General features: G+C 40.9%; 1 protein-coding gene and 1 non-coding gene across 2 annotated transcripts; one reads left to right on the plus strand and one right to left on the minus strand.

Annotated features, from left to right (window-relative positions):
• Window positions 1–2,252: 2,252 nt before the first annotated feature.
• TRNAN-GUU (transfer RNA asparagine (anticodon GUU)) lies at window positions 2,253–2,326 on the plus strand. The gene has a single exon. It is a non-coding gene; the product is annotated as a tRNA-Asn (tRNA).
• Window positions 2,327–6,391: 4,065 nt separating this feature from the next.
• RAB18 (RAB18, member RAS oncogene family) lies at window positions 6,392–22,187 on the minus strand. Its single transcript, XM_074833374.1, has 7 exons — window positions 21,983–22,187; window positions 19,274–19,329; window positions 13,802–13,863; window positions 11,750–11,822; window positions 9,817–9,935; window positions 9,670–9,736; window positions 6,392–8,148 (listed from the first exon to the last, which is right to left on the minus strand). Exons 1-7 carry the CDS (start codon window positions 22,171–22,173, stop codon window positions 7,970–7,972), a joined length of 747 nt encoding a protein of 248 aa, XP_074689475.1. The 5' UTR covers window positions 22,174–22,187; the 3' UTR covers window positions 6,392–7,969.
• Window positions 22,188–26,242: the final 4,055 nt, after the last annotated feature.

The following is a 26,242-nucleotide window of genomic DNA, read 5'->3' on the forward strand; positions in this document are numbered from 1 at the left end:
GCCTGTGATACAACAGAAGTTTTCCTTCATTCCCTTTGCTAGCTAGCGCACAATCCTAGGAGAAAGAAGCAGCATAGTAGGAAGGTGCTCCTGCCCCTGGAGCAAGGTCAGTCAAGCCTCACAGCCAGAGCGGGTCCATTCCCAACTACGCTCGCTGCAGCACCAAACCAGAGAAGACCCAGGAAGCACCCTGCTTTCTGGAGGGGTACGTTCAACTATTGAGCTCTGTGTTGCTTCAGCCAGACTGCCAGGGGTACCTGAACTACCTCCCACATCTGTGCCACTTTAACACTCTATTGATGCTTTTCACACCCTTACTCATTTACTGTCTTTTCTACCTGGATTGTTACAAAGGTAGAGGGAGGCACAGGCATTCAGACCTGACACAAAAGGGTACCCTTACATCTTCTGGTTCACACCAAGGAACAGCAATATGTTGCAATAATAGCATTATTGCTGCCATTTCACTGACCTGGAAAAGGACCTCCGTGCCTTAACACTTGCCTCTTCCAACTAGATCTGCTAATTTAGTAAGTCTTCCCTCTCCCACAAACTTTGACTCAAACACTGTAAGCTACAGAAAAACCCGTATGAGTAATGCCTGCAGTTAATTCAAACATCATTGCCAAAGCTTGAATGCTGTCAGTGCTCCAACAGATTATGTTGGAAACTGTCTGAGACACCATTATTAACACTTCACTAAAAATCATAAGGTCCTGTACTGAGCAAGTTTGGCTCTGCAACTCTCTGGACTCCTCCCTATGGCTACATTTAAACCCTGCCACCCCTGAAGGCATTTTAGTTCCCAGGCCTATAGAGCCCAACTACCCTCCAATTCCAGCTCAGGATGAAATCTGGGCCTGTACCTTTGCCTTGTGCCAGGGATCCAAGTGGAAGGACACCAGGGTGGGCAGGCAGGAGCTGAGTACCATCCCCATTAGCTCCTGAGGGGAGCAGCCGGTGAAGCAACACCCCAGTGCACACTGTGGGACAGACCTGCTCCATGGCTTTGAGGCACATGGTGTAGACTCCCTTACAAGCACAGCTTGAAACACGAGAGGAAGGGAAAGGAAACTGCTCTCTGTCAAACTCCATACTAGGAGAGGCTATCTGCAGCTGCTACTACTGAAAGTACGTTTTTCTCCACCTACCAGTTCCTATCCCTCTGAAAGAAAATAGCTCAAACTCCTTCTAAAACAATTTCCCACACATCTTCTTACACTTACACAGCTCAGTTACAGGAGCACTTCACCAACTAATGCTGTCAGCAGCACTTCAAAGCGCAACTTTTCAGAGATTAAACTTCCTAACTTTTAAAAGCAATTCAACCATTTTCAAGCAACATTTTGCTGTATTTTCTTTACCAGATGAACAACAAAAAAAGGCTAAGATATTAAATCACTTTCCTTCTGCAGGAAACTAAACATAAACAGGTACAGATTCACTAGCTGAACAGAGCTCAGCTCCTGTCATGTTTCTCAGTATTTCTTATCCTTTGGTTTCCATCAGTATGGAAGGGCATACAGAATGAAAGGATCCATCTTCTCCTGGCTGGTAAATGACACTGAAAAATACACATGCCCACTACAAACTGAAGTTATCAGTGTTTTCGTTGAGGTAGTACACCTATGAAACTTAAAAAAAAAATAAAAAAATGCAAGTTTCGCCATGAAATCTTTGCTGTTCATGCAGGTTTGCCCAAGAGCTGTCTCATCTCCAACCCCCCATTCCCAGATGCAGTGAGAATTCTGCAGTCAGCATCTCAGATGTCTCTCAACCCATGTTGAAGTATACCTGTGTTTTGCGTTAATTGCATTAACGTTCAGAGCCATGTAGATTTTCAGACTTCTTAGTCATGCCTGTGATCACAAATAGCACATGTGTACTTCAGGGCCCTTCTGTAGCTTTGGCTAGAGAGACAGTGCTGTTAACCCACCTCCAAAATACTAGCAGATGGCCTAGCATGACATGACCCCAAGCCCTCCTCTCCTGAGGGAGGTAAGTGGTGAGAAATAGCTAGTTCTTCAAATTAAAAGAATCTCATCTTTCACACCCCACAAGAGGTAATAGCACTTATCCCCACACCCTCCATCTCTTACAACATTCTGAAACAACAACACATCAGATCTGTTGCAGCAATGTGCAGCAGTACTGGTCTGTCACTGTCCAACACATACAGCCACCACCATCAGCAGTTATCAGACACGATCAGGAAGGAATTCAGCCTTCCTGAGGAGAAATGCTGCATATCAGTCTCTGTGGCGCAATCGGTTAGCGCGTTCGGCTGTTAACCGAAAGGCTGGTGGTTCGAGCCCACCCAGGGACGAGCTCCCTTTTAAGCATCAACAGGAACCTCATGAAGTCCAACAAGGTGAAATGCCAAGTCCTGCCCCTGGGGAGGAACAACCCCAGGCACCAGAACATGCTAGGGGCCACCCCACTGGAAAGTAGCTTGGCAGAAAAGGACCTGGGGGTCCTGGTAGACACCAAGTGAACATGAGGCAAGCAAAGGAGGTCAGTATATTGCACCAAAAGACCAAAATGGGATTAGGAGATTTGACAGGACTTCATAAAAATCAGTGGTGCACTGATGTGTGCTGCATTAGGAAGAGCACTGCAATCTTTGCCCTCTCCTCAGCACTGGTGAGGCCACACCTGGAGTGTCCTGTCTCCAGTTCTGGGCTCCCCAGTACAAGACAGACACAGATGTACTGAAAGGGCCACAAAGTTGATTAGTGGACAGGAGCATCTTTCCCCCGAGGAAAGGCTGAGACAGCTGGGACTGTTCAGGCTGGAGAAGGCTCTCATAAGGAATCTTATTAATGTATATAAATACTGGAAGGGAAAGTGCAAAGAGGGCAGAGCCAGGCTCTTCTCAGTGGTGCCCAGGTGCAGGACAAGAGACAACAGGCACAAACTGGAACACAGAAGGTTCAGGAGTATCAGGATAACAGTTTTTCACTGTGAGGGTGGCTGAGCACTGGCATAGGTTTCTCCTAGAAAGGTTGCGGAGTCTCCCTCCTTGGAGATACTCAGAATGGATACTCCAGATGGACAGGGTCCTGGACAATGGGCTCTAGGTGGCCCTGACTGAGCAGGGGGGTTGGACCAGATGGCCTCCCAGAGCTCCCTTCCAACCTCAACCCTTCTGTGTTCAGCATACTGTTCAGGAAAAAATCTAAATCAAATCACATCTAGATAGATAGATGTGATCTCTGACCTCTGGCACGCCGAGTACGCAATTAATCTAGAACTTCAGCTTTGATATCATACCAAATTCAGGCATTATCAGTATATAAAGCCCAACTCTTGCTTCCATAGGCATCCTACCTTCTGTTCTTCTGGATGACACCTGCCCACAGGCTTTGCATCTTTCTCATACCTACCCTGAATTAAAATAATTCATTATGTTTGAAGCTGAAGTTCAGAGATGATACATAATCTCTAACCAAAATAAAATATATACATTGTTCATATAATTATATATTTTAATAAAGTATATTAGTAACAAAAGTATGTTTGAGAACTATATTAAATATGCTTGCTATATGTATTACATAATAATTATATATTTTGTTTATGTAACATATCATACATTAAATGTGTTATATATTATTAAAACTGCCTTCACAGTTTGAGTGGCTGCTACTGCTCTTCCCTGAAGCCCAGTTTACAGCTTTATTCCTAATCCTAAATAGTAGTGAGAAGCTCCAGATCTAGCTATGTTAAAGAACAAGCTTCATGCTGTCATGAACATCTTGATAGCCACACTCCTCAGATCAGGAAGTCCAGCCTGACAAGCATTAACAACTGAGAACCAATCACTCCTTGCCGAAAAGATCCAACCAGACTTGTTCCCAGAACCAAGTAAATCCAGAGCTGATTGTACACAGAAAACACTATGAAAGTTTCCTTCCAATCATGATTTGACACTTCTATTAAGGCTGCTTCTGAGATTTTTATTAAGCTTCTAAAATAAAGAACTAGAGCTCAAGAGCTCTTGAACTTCACTAGGAATTTTGCTATCATTGTACATAAGATGTGTATAGATGCTACAGAAACTAGTAGCATGAGAAAAAAAAATCTTTAGTTAATCACTATGACCATTTTTACTCCAACAGAAAGGACCAGATGTTACTCAGGCACAAGGGCAAGGGTAAAACCTCTTACTCTTGTATTAAAATCAGCCACAGAATGTAAGCACACAGTAGTTTGGAAACACGCCTTCACAGTTCTTTGCCTGTATAAGCCTTCATCAATTTTTAATTAAGGTGCCACAGGTATTCAAGAACAAGGTATGTGGAAACCTTACAAAACTTGGAACAGTTTTAATGGAGAGCTTCTCTTTTTTCCCCCAAAAGCTAATGCTGTTGGAAAGTGACCAGGAAAAACACCTTCTATTTTGTCCTTGAAGGCTCAACTAGCTCTGAAAACCATGCAATGATTTGTCTGGCAACATGAAAAAGCCCTGCTCATACTAATGTTGCTTATTGACACCTCCATGAAGGACAGCAAGACACTAAAAACTCCTGCAGGAGCTTTGAACAAGGTATCACATACAGGCTGGATGCAGCACCTTAAACACTTGTATCAATTCTCCAGTAGCTAAATAGCAGGAACGTGCTGATTACAACACAGGCTGCCTAAGTTTTGCAGGTGTTTGAAAAAATGCATCCAGTTCAGCCTCAGAACACAGAATTACTACACTAAACTATGGGGAAAGATTAGGATTATTGTAGTTCATTATAGATAGGTTACTCGCAAACAGGGGAACTATAAATTAAGCATACAGAGCAGTTACTATGGTGGTATGTGACAGCAACAAGAACACCACTGTTTCCTGAAGTTCTGCCAAGGTTGATGAGACAGCCATTGCTATCGTTTGGAGACTTACTGAACTCACGTTTTCATTTTGTTAAGACTTACTTTGAGCCAGCTGTTGATCTCATTATTGCAGTAGAACAGGAAAAGTGATGCTGTAGTTTGGATAAAAGCCCCACTAGCAATAAAAAAAAAAAAAATCTTGAAATCTCCACGAGAAATCTGTCCCACCTCTCTTTTTAAAACAGTGGAAGAAGAAATCCAAGACAAAACCATAACAACACTTAATAGTATTCTCAAGCCTAAATTCAAGATGTAACTGCTGTGCCATATTCTTCCAGGCTAGCGTGAAGACTACAGAAAACCTCTGCCAGCCACAAGTACTTAACTGCTGGTATTTTTAACATTGACTACAAGTAAATGAATTGGAAACTTCAGTTTTAACTGTCTTTCATGATCATGTAAGATTTCTCAGTTACCTCATTCTGGTTTAGTATTTTCTTATAGAACTATCTGCCATGGAAATGGACACATTCTCATCACCTGATGAACAGCAAACAATAGCTATCTCTGTCATCCCTCAGCTACCTACTGAGGTAGACTGAAGGATCTCTTGTGCATACTTCTCTGACTGCAATACTCAATATTCCACAAAGACACAGGCTTAAATCAGTATTAAGCAGAGGTTATGATACTGCTTGCAATAGTTTCAGCTATGCTTGCATTACAGCTACAACAGAAAGTGCACTTGGAGAGAATAGTGATACAGTTCTCACCTGCAGAGGGGAAAAACAACTTTGAAAGCATGGGAACAGTCTTATTTGAAAGATAGCAGGTCTCATCCCCCACCCCCACAAAGAGGAAGAATTTGAAAAAAATATGTAGTAATCGATGCTAAATTTGCTCTAACAAATACTGGAAGCACAGTACACCACCCCTCCAGTACACAGCTTCTTGACAGAGCATTGAGGAAAGGAGGTGAAACTCTAGGAAAAGCCATTCCTCAGGGACATAACCAAACATGCTTAAAAGATGAAGATAGAAAAGCTAGTTGCAAGTCAATTAGAAAACATCTGCTTTAAGAAAAGTAGCTGTCCAACTGCTCTGTCTCACTAAATATGCCATTTCAGAATACTCCTCTCACCAGAAAAAAGGAGCAAATGACTTGATTCTTTTGCAGAACAATACCCACCATTCAGAGTACTCTGCAGTTCTTCCCTTTGACAAGAGCTGTCAGGTCTGGCAAATGAAGAATAAAAGATGAATCCAGGTCCTGTGATAAAAGGACCTTTTGTGAGAAGCTGAAAATTAAGTCTCTTCTCAACATGGGGATAACCCAGACTAGGGGGAAAACAGGTACGGAAATATTACAGACATCTGCCAGCATTATGATATTTGCTCAATATTGCTGAAGTAATACCAAAATAATTAAGTTATTCAGAGTTTTAATGCTCCTACAAGTTTCCTCTACTGCTAGCCTACAAAAACCAAAATCCTTTGACCTCAGTGTTAGCAAACAAGGTTTGCTCAGCCCACATATTCTGCATGAAACAGTAATACAAATCTAACATTTTAATACAATACGTATGTATATTTAATATTAATTGCATTTACACATTTAAATCTTCCTACTACATTAACAATACTATAGATACAGTGTTTGGTAAAAATAACTAGCATGGTTAAGTCTTCAGAGTTTGGTATTGTTTTCTAGCAAGTGTAAAACAGAATAGAAAACAGTTTCCTTGGGAAGAATAGTGTATTTTAACAGAAGCAGCCAAGGCCTGCTGCAAAATACAGGTCACATATGCTGACATTTACACAAAACCTTGCAGTAATAAAAGGTACTGTCATTCATTATATTTACAAGAAACTGCCCAATAGTTCAGTTACCAATTGCACTACAGTGATAAAAAAAAACCCAAAACCAACACAACACAGCATCCTTGTCTTGTCCTTCAGAAATCAGAAATAATTTTGGCTGTAAGAAGCGACCTTGTTTAAACTGTATGTGCTAGAAAATATACAACTCTACAATAGGAAGAGGTTAGAAAAGTTGAATACTGTGGAAAAAAAAATTTATTAGTCTATACAAGTCTTCTGAACCAAACCATTGGCTTTGATACAGTAAATTCAAGTGAATACTCATTGCAATAGTGTCTTTCCATACAGAGATCAAGAAGCCCTACAGCTTCCCATTTAGTGCCTGTGACAGGAAGTTTATTTCTGAACAAGTAGCCGCACAAAGCAGACATGTGATAGAGATCTTCACAGCCACAGTGAGCTACAGTTTGAGATAAAGTTATATTACAAACATTTAGGAAAATTAGGCATCTGTACCGAAGTGTGGCAAACTGATTCACAACGAAAGAACAAAGATGTCATTCAGACCCCTTGCCAATAATGAAGACTTTCTACAGCAAGTCTAGAGTAGACTGTATTGTAAAAACCTAGAGTGCAGGAGTACCACAAATTTAGTATATAAATATCACAGGATTAAAACTCCAGTTCAGCCATCAACTGAAGTAATGATTAAAAAGAAAAAAGGGCGTCCCCCAGCTTTGCAAAGAAAGCTTTCAAAGCATCTCTTCAAGAACGTGCTGATATCAACTATGGCCTGTGACAATTTGTATTTTAGACAGCTCTGCTGAAAGACAAAAATTTAGCAGACTTGTCCAAGAACAGTATAATCTTGCTCTTTTTAGTACCATAAAAACATTTACTAGAAGAGATGAAATGTAACATTTATAGCTCACACTGTTTTCAAGATCTGTGCACACTATATAGTTCTATAATTTCAAGAGTATTTAAAAATAAGAGCAGACAATGCAGCAATGTGTTTCTGTTAGATGGATTTGTTTAGAGTAGTTATATGATGAATGTATACAGTCGTAAAATTTTTAGTGCATTTTTTCTCGCACATTATTAATGCTACTTATAAAAACCTGAAGATTGCAAATTGGGCATGCGTACCATAACGTTTTCAAACTAGGAAAGCTGCAGAACATTTTTCCTACAAGTGTTCACTGCCATGATACAAAACAAATATGTGCAAACTGCAAGGTCCCTAAAAATAGCATATAATGAATTTATGTACAGAAAGATGTCACTATCTGTTTAAATATGCAAAGAATAAGCTTCCCAAAGTTTATAACATAGAACAATATCCACCACATGCTCCTCCTCCTCCATATCCTTCTTCCTTGTTTGATAACTTTACACCTCTGTTTTGGCTCTCACTCTCCCACAGTCCAGGAGTCTGAATGATTTTTTCAACAAGTTCTTCAAAGGCACACTGTACACCATCGCATGTTTTTGCACTTGCCTCTGGAGAAGGGACGCAAGAAGTCACGTGTTAGCATAGCTTCCATTAACTTGTTTAGTATTTCCCTTTCAGTTAAGTCTCCACCTACAACCTAGACTTACAACTTCTACAATATATTCTGTAACAACATAGCAGTGCCAAAATTAGCAGGTATGCAGATTTCTGTCGCCACATAAGGTGACACCTCAAAAGACTCTTAACAGAACAGCTTCCAAACTGAACATCACTAGAATATATGGAGACAGCTACAGCTTAGCTTTATTCTTCTGTGGATAGCACTTCAGTAAGAAGAAAGGAGGGTTCTACTAACTTAAGATGTCTGACAAACCTGCTTGCTATTCTGTTTTTCAATTCTGTACATTAGACAGAACTGCAGTACCATCGACCATAAGCAGCAAGGATCCATTCTGTAGGATTCTGGGTCAGCTTCCATGATACCACTCATCTGATAAAAAGCAATAATGGATCTAATTTCTTCTGCAGTTAGCAGAATTCTAGGTAATTTCACTCAGGAGCCTTACTTTGGCTAAGCCCAAAAAATATGCTCACAGAGTGTATTATGAGAGCAACAGACACCATCTGAAACTGCTGAGTCCCACTAGGGCTTGCCCTGTTCTTCTATGCAGCCATGCATATACTTAGCCATATGTAGCATGCAGATATATATATATTTAGTTATAGTTTAATTTTTGTGTTTCTTTTCATCTTCCATGTACTTAACACTTTGTGCCTCAACTTTGAGCTTCAATTTCCACATCTGACACTGTAGCTAAAAAGAAACACAGCAAAGTACTAGACAAAGGTATGTCATTAGTCAGAGATGAGGAACATAAGCAAGTACAGGACATGTCAATGAACTGCTTTGCTACTGGAGTCAGCCTATAAAGTAATCCCTGCTGATCCTTGAATGAAACATGTAATAAACTTTATGCATAAAGAATAACGTCACTACCCACTTTAATTTATCATTACAAGGCTCTGCCTATGAGACCCATCTCATTTTGCAGCAAGATGAGACCAACATATTTTCTCCCGTCATGATTATGTCATCATTCAATCCCACCAACCACTTACAAGTTAATTATATTCCTACCTATTTTTACATACTGGTTCCAATACAGATTTCTGTCAAGTACCAGCTCTTTTGCTATACTGAAAGTTGGCCACTAGTACCAGTTTTCCCTCTTTCATTTTGCTTCTGTTGTTAATTTAGCAAGTCGGCTGGGAAAAGAAATCAGACAAAACCCCAAACCTAAAACAGGTTTGGTCAGACTACAGTAGAGCCTGTATTCCACCCTTAATCCTTATGAATTTCAGTATACTCATCCACAGTTAGAAGAGGTATCTAGACACATTTAGGGACAATTTTAAAAAAAGGAATACCTATTATCTTTGTACCTACTGCAGCTGAGAAATATCATTAATTGGATTGTATGCATAAAGACAATCAGTCCTACAGAAGTGGTACTTTTCATTATGTAAAAAAAAATCAAGTAAGATCCCTGCAAGTATCTGTAACATACCTATGAACAACATGGAATGTTTTCTTGCAAATTTGAGACCTTCATTTCTGTCAACTTCACGGTTTTCCTATAATAAGACATAGCATTAATACGCATTAACAACAAAACACACCAACAGATTACTTACTGCAGTTGAATTCAGTTTACCTTATCAATCTTGTTTCCAACTAGCATTTTCACTATGTCATTCCTTGTGCAGTAGGTTTCCAGTTCATTTAACCAGTTATCCAGCTTGACAAAAGTATCTCTTCTCGTGACATCATAAACTGAAAGATATTAGCAATATTATTTCCACAATACTTTTCCAAGAAATACAGCTTGTTACAAAAGGAGCAAAAATTACGGTTTTTTTAATTAGAAAACTGAAGGAGTCCCAAGGATTCCAATTTACTTACTACAGCAAGACAGTATTTGGAAAAAGAGTTGAACATCCACCAACTCAAATCACGGATGATACTAATGCAGAGCAACTCTAAGATTCAGTCATCTACTGTTCTCAGACTAATTTATCTTGAGACATCCTAGCTTACAAGCTAGAGACTATCATTCTCCGAAGAACTCTGCACTTGCAGACCCCTGATGTAGGATACTTATTAACATGACTACACAAAATTTATGCAAAGGGGATGGCATGACCTTCTGCACTGAGTTAACTGGTGATAATTAAGACTTAACACCACTGCTATGCTACTGATTTAACTAAAAAAAAGTAAACTGATCACCAAATCCTCACAAACACTAGTGAACTACTGAATTTTCAGCATTTCAGTGTTTCAAACTATTCAGCATTTGTGTGGGATATAAGTAATAAGCCATGCTAGGAGCAGAAAGGGCAGACAAAAAGCAGACTTTGCTAAACCTAAAATCCACTACCCAGCAACTATCTAATAGCTACCATTTCAAGCTATGAAAGTATTTTTCCTTCATTCTCACATCCCATGTGCAGACAGGCATAAACAGTTTGTTTCACTCAAATCTATAGCTTGGCTTTCATGAACCACCTTATTTTTAGGAAGTAATTTAACAAACAAATAGTCAGGAGAAGGTTATTAAATAAAATGAGAGCGCAAATCTCAACAGCAGAACTTTCTAGCTCCCAAACAGTCCTTATTTTCACAGCTTTCAACAGTAAGTGGCAGGTTCAGTGCCAGCAACTAAGTGACTTGACAAGACATGTCTTGACAGCATCTTCCTATACCAGGAAGATAATGCAACTTAGACTTGGGAAACAGTACATACAAAACAGCGTATACCAGGAAGTCTCATGACACAAGTTATTCCAACCTAAACAATTTAACTGTACACAGTATCTTACCAAGAATCTCTCAAGTCAGACATGTCTTCAGGAAAAAAAAAAAAAAAATAGACTTACTTCCCTGCCCTTACTTTAGTTAGCTCCTCACTTATAGCAGTGGAGAAGCAGAACTTCAGAGCTCAGTGCCTAGTTAACAGGTTTCCATATAAAAAGAAAAGCAAAAGAGACTTCACTGTGAAGTTGCAATTACAGGTTTTGCCCTGGGTTTCTCCCACACAGACTGATGCTTTTTATGCTCCCAGCTAGTCTTTTCTAAGTGATTCTGACGGTATAACTCCCCATCAGTAAGGAGACACAAATAGCAAAATATCCCAAACAGACTCCACAGTGTTTATATTAATTTCATTAGGAAAAAGGAATGGGGAGAAGGAAGAGAAAAAGCTGTATACATACTGATACAGAAAGAATACACTGAGAAAAAAAAAATTTTTTTTGACTCAGCTTAGCAAGCACAGGCAAAAAACAGAAGTAATAAATAAAAGGCAAATTCCCGGCAGCACAGGGACAGCTCCAAGCTATCCCTTCAAATAGCAGTAGCTTTTAATCTCATGCAAAAATCAGTGGTTCTCAGGCCTGTGAGACTGACTACCTGAGAAAGAGCTCTGACATCAAATTCAAGATCCTTTAATATATGAGTTGTTCAACATAGTTACAATGATTTTTAATATCAATTAGATATTATAGAAAGGTTATATGAGTTTGTGTAATGTCAATGCATGAGAAAACCACAAACTTATTCAAAATAGCATGCAAAGCTATACTTACCAAGGATAACACCTTGTGCACCTCTATAGTAACTGGGGGTTAATGTTCTGAACCGCTCCTGACCTGCAGTATCCTAAAAAGCCATTTAGAAAGTTCCATTAGTCAGAATTTGAGCAGAATCTAGTTTAGCTCTCAGGTATTCTGCTTCTAATGAACACACAAAACAAGATTCAAAGTATATTCAACTACCAGATTGATTGGGTTTATACCCTCCCCTGCTCTTTTACTGCACATTAACTTTGAGATTGTATGTAGTCTGTTCTGGGAAACACCTTTAAACTGTTCGGTGTAGTAAATAACTGGACTGTATAGCAGTAAGATAGCCATTTCTGTGGAAGCATTTGTTCTGCAGCTAGTATGGTAGCAACCAGCAAGAAAGAAGAATAGCTGCAGCAGTAAGATTTTGTAACAAGCATCAAAACCCATGGCAACAAAACTAGTTCCCTCATGTCAGTCACCTTGGTCCAATCAAATTTGACTCACTGCCAGGATAAATGCATTTAACATGCTATGACAAAGCAGAAAGAGAAATAGGGCAGAGGTTCTTCTGGTTTTAGGTTGAATTTACATCCTCAAATTTAAAATGTCAACAGCTCTGAAAAAAACAAATAGTAGAATGTTGTTTTCTTCTCAGAGATTAAGTTATAGTGCACATTCATTGCAGACTTTATGCATAGAAGACATAAATAACTTCATCCAAATTACCCCAGGTTAGAAGTGGCACATGAAACACTGTGGATTCAAAACGGCTTCCTGCAAAAGGACCTGAATAACTGAACTAGACTTCCAACATTCTAGAAGTCACTCAGCCAATCCCACATATCTCAAACTGGTTCTGTGTCATGATACACCTTCACAAGCTTCTCTTTTCCAGTTTACCTCAGAATTATTTCTTCATATTCATCAATAGGAAAGAAGATAAATCCTAAATTAGTTCTATGTAATATTTTTCATCCCATGATCACTTGTCATTCTGCTATGAGTCTGTTTTTTCTCCTGTATGTCTATTCATCAAGTTGATGCGGTTATTTTCCTTGTCAAACCCATTTATTTTAGTGATGATTACTATTGTCACACTAAGACTTAAGTCCTGTTTGTTAACCGAGATATGAAACACCCTCAAGGCAATAGAAGTATTGCAATACATACTACTTCACATTCCATTACTACTTCCCAAGGATGTAAAGGTCAGGTATCTTATGTGAGAAGCAAGGTTTTTATTCTTACTTGCTACAAGTCATCACAACTGGGTCTGAATATTCAAAAGGTGCTTCGAGTCACACAAGTGTGAAGGCTGGTTTGCAGAATGAAGAATGTTTTTAAAAAAAAAAGCTTGAAGTATTTTTTCTTTCTTCACTTGCCATGAATTTAGAAGTTCTACTTTTAACTAGAGTAGATGTTGAACACTAAGGCTAAGATTACAAACACTGCCTCTCTCTCTTTCAGCTGCATCTACTACAAATAACACTGACCTCGAGCCTATAAAAGTCTTTGTATGAGGCTTATGAAGTTTTTAGGCTAAAAATTGTTTAGAGAGGTAGCATTTGAGCATAAATTGAGCACACAACAGTAATTCTTAACCTATCAATACACTATGAAATTTTGCCTAAAACGTTTAGGTTAAGAAGTGCACCGTTTTAAAACCTGTCAAGTACAGACAAGAATGATGTATACAGGGAAGTCTCAGACTAGTGAGGACTAACTCTTTAGAAGTTAAACAATGAACTACTCATTAAAACAAACTAGGAATTGCCCCATTCACTGTTTTAAAGTCTGACTGATTTAGTATCATTTTATTCCTCCTTTTCTCTGCTCCTATCCCAACCAGACCTGGAATTGGTGCTGTGGAAGAAACTCATAGGCAACAGAAATGCCCTATTAGCCAGTTGTCCCACAGTTCATTCCACCTTCTGAATGGTTCAGTATTAACCTCTCACTCCTCCAAATCACCTTCATATTAAATAGAAAATGATTCTATACAAACTGTACATTATACAAGCCATCACTATTCCTAAAGCAAAGCAATACATTAAGAACTTAGGAGAGACTTACCCATATCGCCAGTTTGGCTTTGTTTCCATCAACTGAAATAGTTTTCACCTTGAAGTCCACACCTAGAGAAGGAAAAATATTTTAGTTCTTCAAACATACTACAGCTATTTTTGACAGACAAAGTAAAGAGAAAAGAGAAAAAAAAAACTCAGAAAATAATTTGTGTGTTGACAGGAACTGGAAGAGTAAGTTTCATTAGCTATTTATGAGCCTTGCTCAAAACTCAAAGGTTTGGTTGCTGACAGGCTTTTGCAAAAGCCTAAGGGCCTTTTAAGCCATTGACTCAAAATATTTTATGGAACTAAGGCAAATACTACGTTTACTGTATTAAAGTACCTGTTCCAGGACAAATATTTGAGTTTATAATTTAAATGGATTAACTTTCTATTCATTACTCATACGCGTGTTCTCCTCGAGTACGTCCATGGTCTGAAAGAACAACATACTTTCAAAATAAAGAAGGAAGCTCCATTCAGGTAGCTATTTGCTCTGTCTCCCTATCTCAATCTGACCAAGTCCCATCAAGGTCATCATGCGGAGGTAAACCAATATAGACAGACTCATCTACTACATGATTGCTATCCTGTGAGAAATAATGTTAGATGACACTAATTCTTCTAACAAACATGCCAAATAAGCTTCGGATCATTTGAACATGCAATGTATCTCTTACAGGGATTCCAGCAACATTAAAGACTCACCAATACCACACTCAGTGGCCAAGAAAAGAAAAACAGGCAACACGGTAACAGTTTTGCTGTTGGTAAGACATCTACCTTAACATCTGACAATGCCTCCCCGCTTTTTTTTTTTTAAATACACAGGAACTAGCAGTCTATCACCTGCCCAAGGACAAGCTGCACAAAACTCAAGCCAAGGATGACAAGATGCTAACGACTGTGCAAATTTAAAGGATATAAGAACATACATCAGTTTGAGAGGCTGAGTACAGTTATGATCCATTTTGCTGTAATGTAACTCTTAGGTTACCAATAGCAAGTAACTGGAAGTATGTTGCAATTATTTTTGGAGTGACTCTCACTCCCCACCAGGCAGCAGTCCTGAAATGAAGTAGTAGTGTGGAAACTGGTATCTTTATATGAACAACTTTCAAGTGTAACAGCAAACTTTTTGCACTTCATCTTGAAATGGTAGTCATAGTACTTGCTACAAGAAGAAGAATGTAACTATTCTAACACAAAATATTTAAGGAGGGCCTCACGATAAGTGTGCTGCATTTATATTCCCAAGGCCATGCAGATTACAAACAAGTGCAAACAGCTGTCAAAATACATTCAGCTTGAAGTCACAGAGGGTATAAAGGATGCTTAAGAAACTGCACATTACAAGCAGACTTACGACTTCACTGCAACTGACATTTAAAGGAGCTTTATTTAAAAAAATACAATTTTTATTCCTCTGTTTCACAGCTTCAGCTCACTAGTGCTCCCTGAAGTGTCAAGTGATTTTCAGACTACATTCTGCACTGGAAGAAGCCCATACTCTATTTCAAGCAAAATTTTGCCTTTACATTAACTTTTGCAGTACCTGAACAGAATTCTGTTTTTTCAGTGACTAAGACTCTTATTCCCTAACTTAGCAGTAATATAATGCTCCATGCCACGCACAAGGATGGTACATTATTCTAGAGTTATGTTCACAGAAAAGAACAGTCACTGTTTTAAGCACCCATTCTTAGAACTTCACCTAGTTCTACATAGAAGACTGCTACACTAGCAAGTTGACTCACATTGATCCTAAAGAACATCCTGTCCTGCCAATTTTTCAGCACTCAACAGTAACTTTTAGACTAATACAATCTCTTCTTCCACTGTAATTGCATATTGCTTTCCCTAAACTGTAAAAATCACCATTGCTCAGCCAGGTTGTCCAACAGCTCATAGCACATTCTTTTATCCATTAGTCTGACATCAAAACCTGTAAATGTAGATATTACAAGTCTATCAGGTACTTAATGTAACAAATCAAAAGTATGTCATAGTAATTTCAAGAAGGAAAACTTTTTTTCCTTAGGATAATCGTATTAGGTGTATTTTGAAGACACTGTCCTTCTCCCATTCAGTAAACAGATTCAGTATCTTGTGCCTACACAGTTCTACAATTTTCATTTAATGGAAAGTGCATATACACCTTTATGTTAGCCTTGCTGCTCACTTAAAATTAAAAGATAATGCCTTAAATTCTGCATGAGCAATGCAAGTAAATTAAGAAACTAAGGCAATGAATAAACACCATGTGTTATAGACTGATTATGGAAAAGCAAAAGTACAAAAATGAACACCAAAATATATCCTTTAAAATGATCAAGACATGGCAAATATAATTCTAGTAAATCAAGGAGCTCAACACATACAAAAGCCAGTTACCAAAAAGAAATCTTTTAAATAACTAGGTTTTTGATTATCAATCTGCCATAAAAGAGGACAAGTAGAAAAAAAATGCAGGGCTCAAGGAAAATCTTACTAAATTGAACAAACGGGGTTCTTATGTTCCCTAAATACTTCAATGAAATACAGACATGTTTGTGTGACAGGTGGCAGCTCTGAGCTTGCAAGAGCAATGTTTCTACCCTTGACAACAGAAAGCTGACAGTGCTTTCCACCATGCCTTGGAAAGCAGCCAGAAGCAAGACGGCACTACCAGACTGTACTTGTGTGTGTTGACACCTACCTCCTCAGGCAAACAAACCCAGCACTACACGCTAATATACTACGGACTTAGAGTCTGCAAGGAATAGCTCTGTCACCTTCATGTTGCTCCCCGCTTTAGGCCAGTATGCCATGCCATATTTACAGGAAGTGCAAAATTGGCTAGAGTATTATTTGTGCTGTAGGTAACTGACAAATTGGACAGGTTAGAGTTGGAGGACTCCAAGCGAAAGGAAGGCTAAAAAGTTAAGAGATAACAGATCTGTGCAATACATCACTTACGAAATAAGGATTGCACTGAACACTTCTCTAGAATCTCTCAAACAAAGAACAAGCAAGTAAAGACAAGCATGAGCAGTAAGGACAATACAGAAAACAGTCTGCTAAGATCCATGTGATGAAGCCTGGTGAGCAAGTTCGCCTCAAGAGAACGCAAGGACAGGCAATCTGCTAGGTTGAATAAAAGATGGTTAATCCAACTGAAGCTACTGAAGTCAAAGTATTTGCCCAAGGCAATTTATTCTTCTGAGAATACCACAGGATTTTTTACAAAATTCTGAACACACCCACACAAAACAATAGTTTAAGGTTTCATTTAAATTGTACCCAGTAGGTTTGTGCAAGCTACAAAGATAAGGTACATCTCAGCAGGTCACTGCAATGGACAAACTGGCTGCAGCCGAAGCTTTTCCCAGTGTTGTAGTTTTGTGAGCACTTGTTGTTTGTTTTGTGGTTTGGGGGTTTTTTAAACATATAGCATGTTATCTCTTCACTTTCTAATCCAAATAAAAAGATATAGTCACTTTAACCAGTTCAACAGTCAGTACGCAGATGACATTATTTGTAGTCAATCCATTCATTTTGGAAAAGCAACATACCCTTCAGTCTCAACAGGAAAGCCTTAAAATTATTTAAAAACCTCTTCAGTCCTCAAACTCAAAATTAAATAGTGTTTAATCAGCACAAAAATAAATCCTAACAGCTAGGGTGACCTAGGCCAGCATTTGCTCAGTCTCTAGAAATTTCCTTTTGTCAAACAATCATGTTCATTCCAGATGAGCATATTTGTTCAGAACCCAAACTCTGTTTGAAGTAATGCTCACATTTGAGTACTTTTCCTCCTTTTCCACATCAGAAAAGATCTACCATCACAGCAGGGTAGGACCTGCCAGGAAACCCTATTACTAACAGGGTAGAACCTGCCAGTAGTAAACCTTAAGTTGTTGTTATTTAACAGCCAATAATTAGCTACCACATGCTGTTGTGCATTTTGGCAAATCCCAAAGAGGAAGAATTACTTCAGGAAATCATTTCTTAGTTTCTCAAATAGTGCACTGATGTCAGTTTTTGACAGTGATGGAGTATTATGTATTAACAATAGAACAAAAAAAAACCCAAGACAATTAAGAAGAAAAAAATCCAATAAAGATGCCCACACTGAGACCAAACTAGTCTATTGGTACCCAAAACATGACGAAAGCTGAAGTAGCTATTCTGCTTTCTGGACCACATACCAAGAAAGTAACATGATTTGAAGTATATACAGTGCCCAAACTATTTAGAATAGAATACAAGACTGCCATCTTCACCCCTTGGTCTGTTCCATTCTCACCTCCTTCCACCCTATCCTCCCTCATGAACTGAGGTAGGGCTACTTGCACAAATTCATTTTTTACAAGCAATGAAATGAACAAAAAAAAAAAATAGGCCATGTTCCTCCCCTCAGCTGCTCAGTACTTTACATGAAACAGTACTCCTGTATCTTATTAACACTAATGAAAAATAGATCAATTTCTTGACTTAGTAAACAAAGCCATCTCTGTTTAATTGGTTAACAGCTGAACTCAAGGAAAAAATTTGATACAAGTCCTTAGCCAGAACTCTTCCTACAGAGAAAGTAAAAAATGCAACTGAAATGCATTGTGTGGAAAAGTCATCTCTGTTTTCCATTGCTTCAGTTATTAATTTGGCACAGACCTCCATCACATTCTTAGAAGTTTCATTTTGCTTCCTCTGACAACTATCTACATAGTATATCCTGCATTCTGGGTCACTCTCCTCCAGCACAACTGACTTCACTGTTGGTAGGCATCACACCGACACAGCAATGACACGTCACTGCTTTTTTTCCCAGCAGCTCTAGACTCTTGGCTCTCTTCCATTTTTCTCAAGAGTCTAGCTGCCAAGGAATTGATTACTAAGTAGGCAAGAAAAAGACACATTGTAATTTCCTCCCTATAGAGGAAAAGCAGAAGCCACACAGAGTCCAGTACACTCTAGCATTGTCAGGAGTTGCATTGTTAGTATTGTTAGGAGTTACTAAAGGGAGTCTTAAGGCTTCTTAAGATAGCTACCAAGTATCATATTACATAGAACACAAGTTCTGGACAGCAATATTACTATTCAGACAACTTGACAGCTATCTTGCACAAATAAATCAGTAAGAGACATAACAGTAGCTCTTACATTTCCATTTTACCCGAAATGCTGACAAACATTGAACTACAGGTTGTTCCACTAGAGCTTTTCACTGCTTATACCTATGACTTCCATCTTCATGGTGAAGGGTGACATTTATATCTGTTTTCCTAGCCAAGGATGTATTTTTGCCTAAAGGGGACAACTACAGGCCAGTACAGTCAATGCTCTACACCAATGAGCACTGCATGCTAAAACTGAGTCTTTCCTTACAGAAAAACAGACATGTCTGAACTTCATTACCCGTTAGGCAAGTCTGAACAAACTACAGTTTTGTACTGAAGTTGGTACAAATTTTTCTAAGGTAGCATCAGCACATACTTACCAATCGTTGCTGCAAGTTCCGGGTCGAATGTATCATCTGTGAACCGCAGCAGAAGGCTGATAGGAAGGGAAGAAAAGTAAGTTACTATTATTACAGCATATCTGTAGCTTGCCAGAAGCCTATAAATTACAAGTCTGAAAGTAACAGCGAGATCACACAAATAAAAACGTATCTCATTTTTCCACGATTTCTCGCCTACAAAAACCAAAGAATGGATCATGAAAATAATACAGCAGACATGCTCTGCTAGAAGAGCCCAGGCCTCCTCTCTGCATCTATTACCAAGTGTGTCTCTTTGAAAACAAAGTACCACACAAGCTGTCAAATCAGTTGACTGAACAGTCACATGGTTTGCTTCTCAAAGCGTTTTATTTCTATCTTATTCTATTTTTGTTCTCCCAGAATTCAGTACAAAAGCAAGATTTTTTTTTTTTGTTTCATATTGCCTCACACACTATTTCTGTAAGACTGAGAAGAAAATTCCAAGTCAGCTTTTCACCCCAGAATTAACTCCTTGAACTGGGCACACAGTGGAACAGTAAGGACTACACACATCAGAAATAAAGATGCAGAAGTTTAAGAGCAGAATTAGCTCACCACTGTTTCACAATTTTGTACCTTTTTATATATAAAGACTTTCACAGACACATTTCCCCCTATCCTGATGGGTATGTTTGCTACCAAAAGAACAGCTACCACAAAGATGTATTAGCACATCACACTATGTAGTAGAGTCCCTCAAAGAAGTGCCCATAATGCCACCGTACTTGTGCCAAACATAAGTATTTTGGCAAGAGACAAAGATTCCCAGCATACAGTTTTTAAAATCACCATCTTATGCATCTGTGGCAAGTGTATATTACCATGTGGCAGACAGCTGTTTGCTATGACTGACAGCTTCTATTCATTTCCAGGCTAGAGAAACAAAACAGAGCTCTATTTTTCAGTCTCCCACCCATCCTCCTCCCCTCCCCCCCACCCCCGTCTTTTTTCTCCTCTTTTCTCTTCTTGCATGTGAATTTAGCAGCCAAGTCCTTTTTAGCATTTGGACACAGTCCTGCATTGACAGAAAAGTGACTACAGAAATTCCTTTACTTCAATAAAGCTAGGTGACAACTCTTAAGTTAACCACAGACCAACCTTTTTTTCATTACTCTGGAACCCCAAAACCAAATGGTAGCTTTATTTACCAAAAAATAATTTTTAAAAATTGATAGTATAGGTTTTTAGTGATACCTTCGGACAGTTGTATCAGGATGCTATTTAAGAGCAGCTATTTTCAGTTACAACCAAAACTAGTTTCACTCAAAGCAGGCAAAATATGGAATCCTCATACTGCCACTAGAATAAAAACATCAGTTTAAAAGTCTTAAACGCTAAGTCCAGACAACTTCTACTTTCCCCACCTTTCTTTCATATGCAGATATCCTCTTCTACAAAGTACAGCACAGTCACAGGGCCAGGTTTAAGACAGCATTTGGTTCAGACGTCAGGACTCCAACCGCTTACTACACCATCCTAACGCCAGTTTAATGTCTGATCTTTCCTAGTCAAATAATAGCTAAGTGACACAAATTCAGGAATAGTTCATTATTAAGTTCCTGTACCTGAACAACTATAGTGCTATCATTTCATAGCAATATTTCCTCTACGTAAAGTCACTTTAACAACTTTTCTGATGTGAAGAAATAAGCATATAAGTAGGTATACAAAAATACTGTGCATACTGTCTCAGGAAAAGTTCCTCCGTATGACCACATAAAAAAAGAGATGACCTCAACTAAAAGAAATTTGCTCAGATCATGTCTGTCACCAGGGGCCTACTGTACTAGATTATCAATCCAGTAGCTAATGCAAAACAATGACTGACAGATTTTTTTAACAAATAAAGGGTTTTTTTCTAATTAGAAACTTGTATGTTATTTTGGGTCATGGTGGAAGACTCAGATTACCGACATAAAAACATCAAATCTAACATGACTACTGTACATTCCCAGATGGCCTCCTGCATTTATTTCCCACTTTCTTTATTAGTATCTATGGCACTAACAAAAAAATAAAGGAAAAAAATAGTAATCAAGACAAAAAAGGTAGCTTAGACAAAAGCCATGGAAGGGCAGGCGATGGGGAAGGAAATCAACCTCGAAGTACTTGAGAAAGAATATAATTACTCAACAGAAGGATCAGTGGTAGAACTACTTCAGTGCCTATCTTATATGCCTTCCCCCCCCCCCAGTGCTGGGTCACTACAAGTACATACTATGAACTAGATTAACCCCAAAGTGCTGCGGCGATGTACAAGTGCGCCCGTCTTCACACGACACAAGGCTGCACCGGACAGAGAGCAGCCCGGATCCCCCCGGCCCGGCCGGCAGAGCTCTGCTTCGCCTGCTTCCAACCGGGCCTGGCAGACACCAGCTCTGCCCTCCCCGCCGCGGGGCCGGCGGCTGGGGAAGGGCTGAGGCAGGGGCAGGCAGCCCCGAGCAGGGGCGTCCTCTCGCCTGCAGGAGGGCTGGCCGAGCAGGGGCGAGGAAGCCCCCCCCGCGCTGGGCCTCGCCCTCCCGATGGCAGGCCGCGCCCAGGCCGGGCGGCCGCCGAGGCGGAGCTGGGGTTGTCCAGCGCGGCGCCGCTGGGGACCGGACCAGGCCGGGCCCGACCGGCGCCCCGCGTCGTGGCAGGAGAGGCCGGGGGAGGCGACCGCCCCCTCACCTGGACTTGCCAACGCCGCTCTCGCCGATGATGAGGATCTTCAGGGTAGTCAGCACGTCCTCGTCCATCCCGTCAGCGCGCCCGGCCCGGCCCGGCCAAACCCCAACCGCCGCTCCCTGCGCAGGCTGCGCGGCACCGCCTGCGCCTGCGCGCCCCGCCGCCCCTCTCCTCTCGCCGCCTGCCCCGCGCATGCGCCGCGGGCGCCTCAGGTGTGCCCGCGGAGGGAGCGGGGGGAGACAAACAGCCCCGCCCCGGCGGGTGGCGCACGCGCAGAGGGACGGGAGCCCCGCGGAGCCGCCCGCCGCCTGTTTACCCCGGCCGGGGCAGTGCGCGCGCGCGGCAGGACGCGGGCGGGGGCGGGGCCGAGGGGGCGGCTCCGCCGGGCGCTGCGGGGCGGTCACGTCCCGCCCGCTGTCCGCTGGCGGTGGGTGGGGAGACTCCCCTCGGGCTGCCGGTGTTTGCTGGCGTCAGGAATCGGGGTCGGTGGAGAAGAGAAATCGGGTGAAATTGCGGAGGGGAAGGAGGAGGGTTGAGGCGCACCATGGTAGCTAGCCAGCAGCCACCTCTCGAGGTGAAGAACAACTAGTCAGCAACCCACCACCAGAAGAATGGGCTCGTTTGATTACACCTCCCCCCATGTCCAGCCGCGTAGGCCAGTTGATATGTGACACTACACACTTTCCTGCCAGCAGAATCTTCCATCCTCCATTAAAAGCCCTAAATATTCTAAAACTGATTCTACTGAGAGAGCCTCTTTATAACCAATTCAGCTAACCTGCTATTATGGCATGAAACCTACCTCAGACCATGTGTAAGCAAGTGCAACCCTTTTAAAGTTAATCAAGCGCATGCCTGATGTGAGTCTGAAATTACCCTTGGTCTGTGCTATAGTCCTTGGGCCACCTCAGCAGCCTCTGTTCATCTCCACAGACAGACTCGGTAGCACAGGTAAAGGGCCTTAGGCTCTTCTGCAGTCACACCGAATAAAAGAGATGAAGCCATGCCAGCAGGTTGCACAAGGCAGGTGTACTTGTGAGACTGTGGTGGTTTCTGTCAGAATGCTGGCTGCAGAGGGCATGGTTCTAGCACAGTCCTGGTTTTGCTGGGCAGTTGCCTTCAACAGAGTTACAGGGTCAACACAGTAACCATTCTTTTGTGTGGTAAACATCTCTGGTGCCTTACTCCTTCCACTTTCAGGATCTTCATTCCTGCCTCTTTTACCTCAGAAAACTCCCAGGATGAGTACAGTAACAATAATTATCCTATTAAATTATGGAGGCATATTCTATAATTAAACATGTGCAAATGGCTTGCTGTGTTTATACCAGGACTGTGCCTGTTTATTAGTGATAATCTAAGATTTGTTGAAGGTGTGAGTTAGTTTTTGTGGTTTGGATTGTGCTTTGCAGTCGTACAAGAAAGCGGTATGTCTATACCCTGTAATTTTTGTTGAAGTGTGCAGGCGCTGTGGGGTTTTAGCATGGAACAGGATGAGAATATGAATTTGGAAGGTGTGAGAGCTGGCGCAGGCAGAACGCAGGAACAACCACAAAACCACGGATGAAATGCAAAGAGCAAATTTATTCTCATTACCTTGTGACCCAGGGGATCTCTGCAGCAGCACCCAGGCAGAGGCACACAAGCGGGGACGCAGATACTGCAGACCTCGGTCCTTGCTAGCCAGAAAGAGGAGAAGAAAGAAAAGATCTCAAACCTGCTGCTTTCACCTGTATGTATCGGGGATTTTCACAGCTGCACTTTCCCACTGTGCTTTGATCTTTCCCACAGGAGGTCAGGAATTTCAAGGATGTTCGATGGGTGCCTCTGCAGCTCTCACAGGCCTATGTTATCTAAGCACAGACATTCTACCCATCTAGCACACAAACCTAAACAACAATTAATGTGGTATATGTGGGTTTTGGCAACCCAGATGCAAGTTACTTGAGCGTGTTTACAGTCCTCCTCGACAACCTTCTGTTGTATTCCCACACAGCAAAGTGTTCTACTAAGGATACTGAATCCCTTGAAGTTGGAGAGTATTTGTATTCTGGGATTTGATTTTTTTCCGTTGTAGCCATAGAATCAAACTATTCAATATGGATATTAGTCCTGATTCAGATTATAATTCTATACCTCACTCAGAACGAAGGGTTGGCCAGGATGGCATTCAGATCCTTGACCTTAATGATTAGCAGACACAAGAAAGGAGGCAAAACCTGCTCTAAATGAACAGTCCCATAGCTCATGCTTATGGATGTGGTACTTTAGACCTTCCTAAGCATCCCTTTTAAGAATATGTGTTTCTCTATGTTGTTCTCCTTCAGATGGAACTATGTAGTCCTCTCACTCTGAGATGGGATCTGGCTGCTGCAGTCGACTTCTTTGCTGTCTGTGTATCTATTTTAACTCTGGAAAGCCAGGCTGTGTTGTGCATTTTTCATCCCTATTACAGGACCCAGTGGTAGTTCATAATTAAGTCACTCAGATCTAGCTCCTTCAAAATAAGAGTATTATTTATTCACTGAGAGATGTTCATTAATAGGGGAAAAATATGTACTTATTTTCCTATCAAGCTTTTATAGGGTTCTTTCAGTGAAGCCATCTCTGAGCTGTGAGAGACATCTAGCCAGCTGTAATTCATGGGTGTCTGCCTGTTTTCTTGTATGATTTCCACTACTCATCAGGAGTCCTTGGTTACTCATGACAACTAACCCAATCCCTTTCTTCAATAAGGCTGGAGGGTTTTTTTTCTTTTTATCATTTACTATCCTATTTGATCCTGACCTCAGATGTGGGAGCGTCAAGCCGTAAGAGCTTGGTTAGCCCTCCCTGATAATTAGTCTTTCTAGAACAACACCAGGGATCTTTCAACTGCCTTTTTTTTTTTTTATGCTATGCTGTTTCCTTTTGATTTGTTCTCAGTGATCCCTGAATTTCTGACAGAATGGCACCAAGCAGATCAACTTGTCCTCCTATAGTATTTGTAAATAATTATGCATATACTTTCCTTATTCTTCATACACTGCTAAGGGAAGCAGTCCGATGGTAGAAAACTAGCATAACTGGTTCCAAGGCAGTGCCCCACCACGTATGGAGAAGAGAGAGATGAAATTTGCACTTCAGAGTTTCCCCTCGTGCCTTTGACAGTCTTTCATGAAGGCTGCCTGGTTCCTGGCCAGGAACAGGGCTCAGAGAAGTAGAAAAAATGTCAGCTCCATCTCAGCTCACACAAATGTATGCGATCAGAGTTTCTGAAGTTTTGATTACTTCAGGGATGTGACAAAGAAGGGAAAACTTCTTAACAATGATAGCTTCTGTATTCTCAGCATCAGAATTCCCTGTCCACTATGTTACGGACTTGGCTATATCCTTGACCATGAAAACAGGTCATTGAGACTGAGTAACTGTGATTACATCTCTCAAAAGATGGGGAATTATTTAGTCCCTCCCTTAGGGTTGGCATCTATAAAGAAAGGGCCATCACACTTTGCGTGTCTGCAGGGAACCTCAGACCAGTTGCATAGCGCAGTGCCATTAGACAGCCACCCGGAGCAAATAAAGGGTAGAAAGACTTCCCTCCAGTTTGTTCCTGCTGCACTAGCTGCAGTGTAACCTTAGCAACAGAGATGAGAGTGTCAGTAATGAGTCAGTAATGTGAGAGACAACCTGGAATAAACAACAAAGGGCTCCTCCAGCCCCATTCTGTGTCTGAAAGGCACCTGGGAGCCTTTGGTAAGTTCACTTGAACCATCTGCCTTGGCTTCCACAGCTTAAACGTGGGGATAATGACACTTGCTATAGAAGACTGCAGAAGCAGCAAGGGCTGATGTGTCAAGGGAGTTCAGGGTTTGTGTTTTCCCTGCCAGCACTGCCTCGATTAGCATGAGCTGTGAAATTCATGATGGGAGAGTGGCTACATAACTGCACGGCTACCCTCCTCTCTCTCCCTTCATCAGTGACATTACAAGTAAAAAGAGGCCTTGAAATATGTAGGTTCTGTTTAGATTGTTTAGGTACACAAAAGTCTCAGGGGGATGCACGTCTCCAGGTGTCAAAGTGCTTCATTCTTTGGTACTTTCAAAGATTTTCTCAGTTATGCCAATTATGCACAGTGTCCAGCAGAAGCTGGGAAGCTCAGCCACTTCAGAGAGAACGTCTCATGTTGCACAGTGTAATCCTGCTCTCCCAATACTGGATCTTGAGGCTGACCTATATGTTGCCGTGGCAGTGAGTCAGGAGTTATGATTCACAGTGAAACAA

This window comes from Strix aluco, chromosome 1, assembly GCF_031877795.1.
Source record: "Strix aluco isolate bStrAlu1 chromosome 1, bStrAlu1.hap1, whole genome shotgun sequence".
NCBI lineage: Eukaryota > Metazoa > Chordata > Aves > Strigiformes > Strigidae > Strix > Strix aluco.

What these genes read in the sequence shown, in the direction of transcription:
- RAB18 (XM_074833374.1), bottom strand. Translation starts at nt 22,173, where the DNA reads ATGCGCGGGGCAGGCGGCGAGAGGAGAGGGGCGGCGGGGCGCGCAGGC. An exon ending in GGAACTTGCAGCAACGATTG is followed by an intron (nt 13,864 to 19,273) that starts GTAAGTATGTGC and finishes TTCCTTCTCTAG; the next exon opens with GTGTGGACTTCAAGGTGAAA. An exon ending in TGCACAAGGTGTTATCCTTG is followed by an intron (nt 9,936 to 11,749) that starts GTAAGTATAGCT and finishes AATATCTTTCAG; the next exon opens with TTTATGATGTCACGAGAAGA.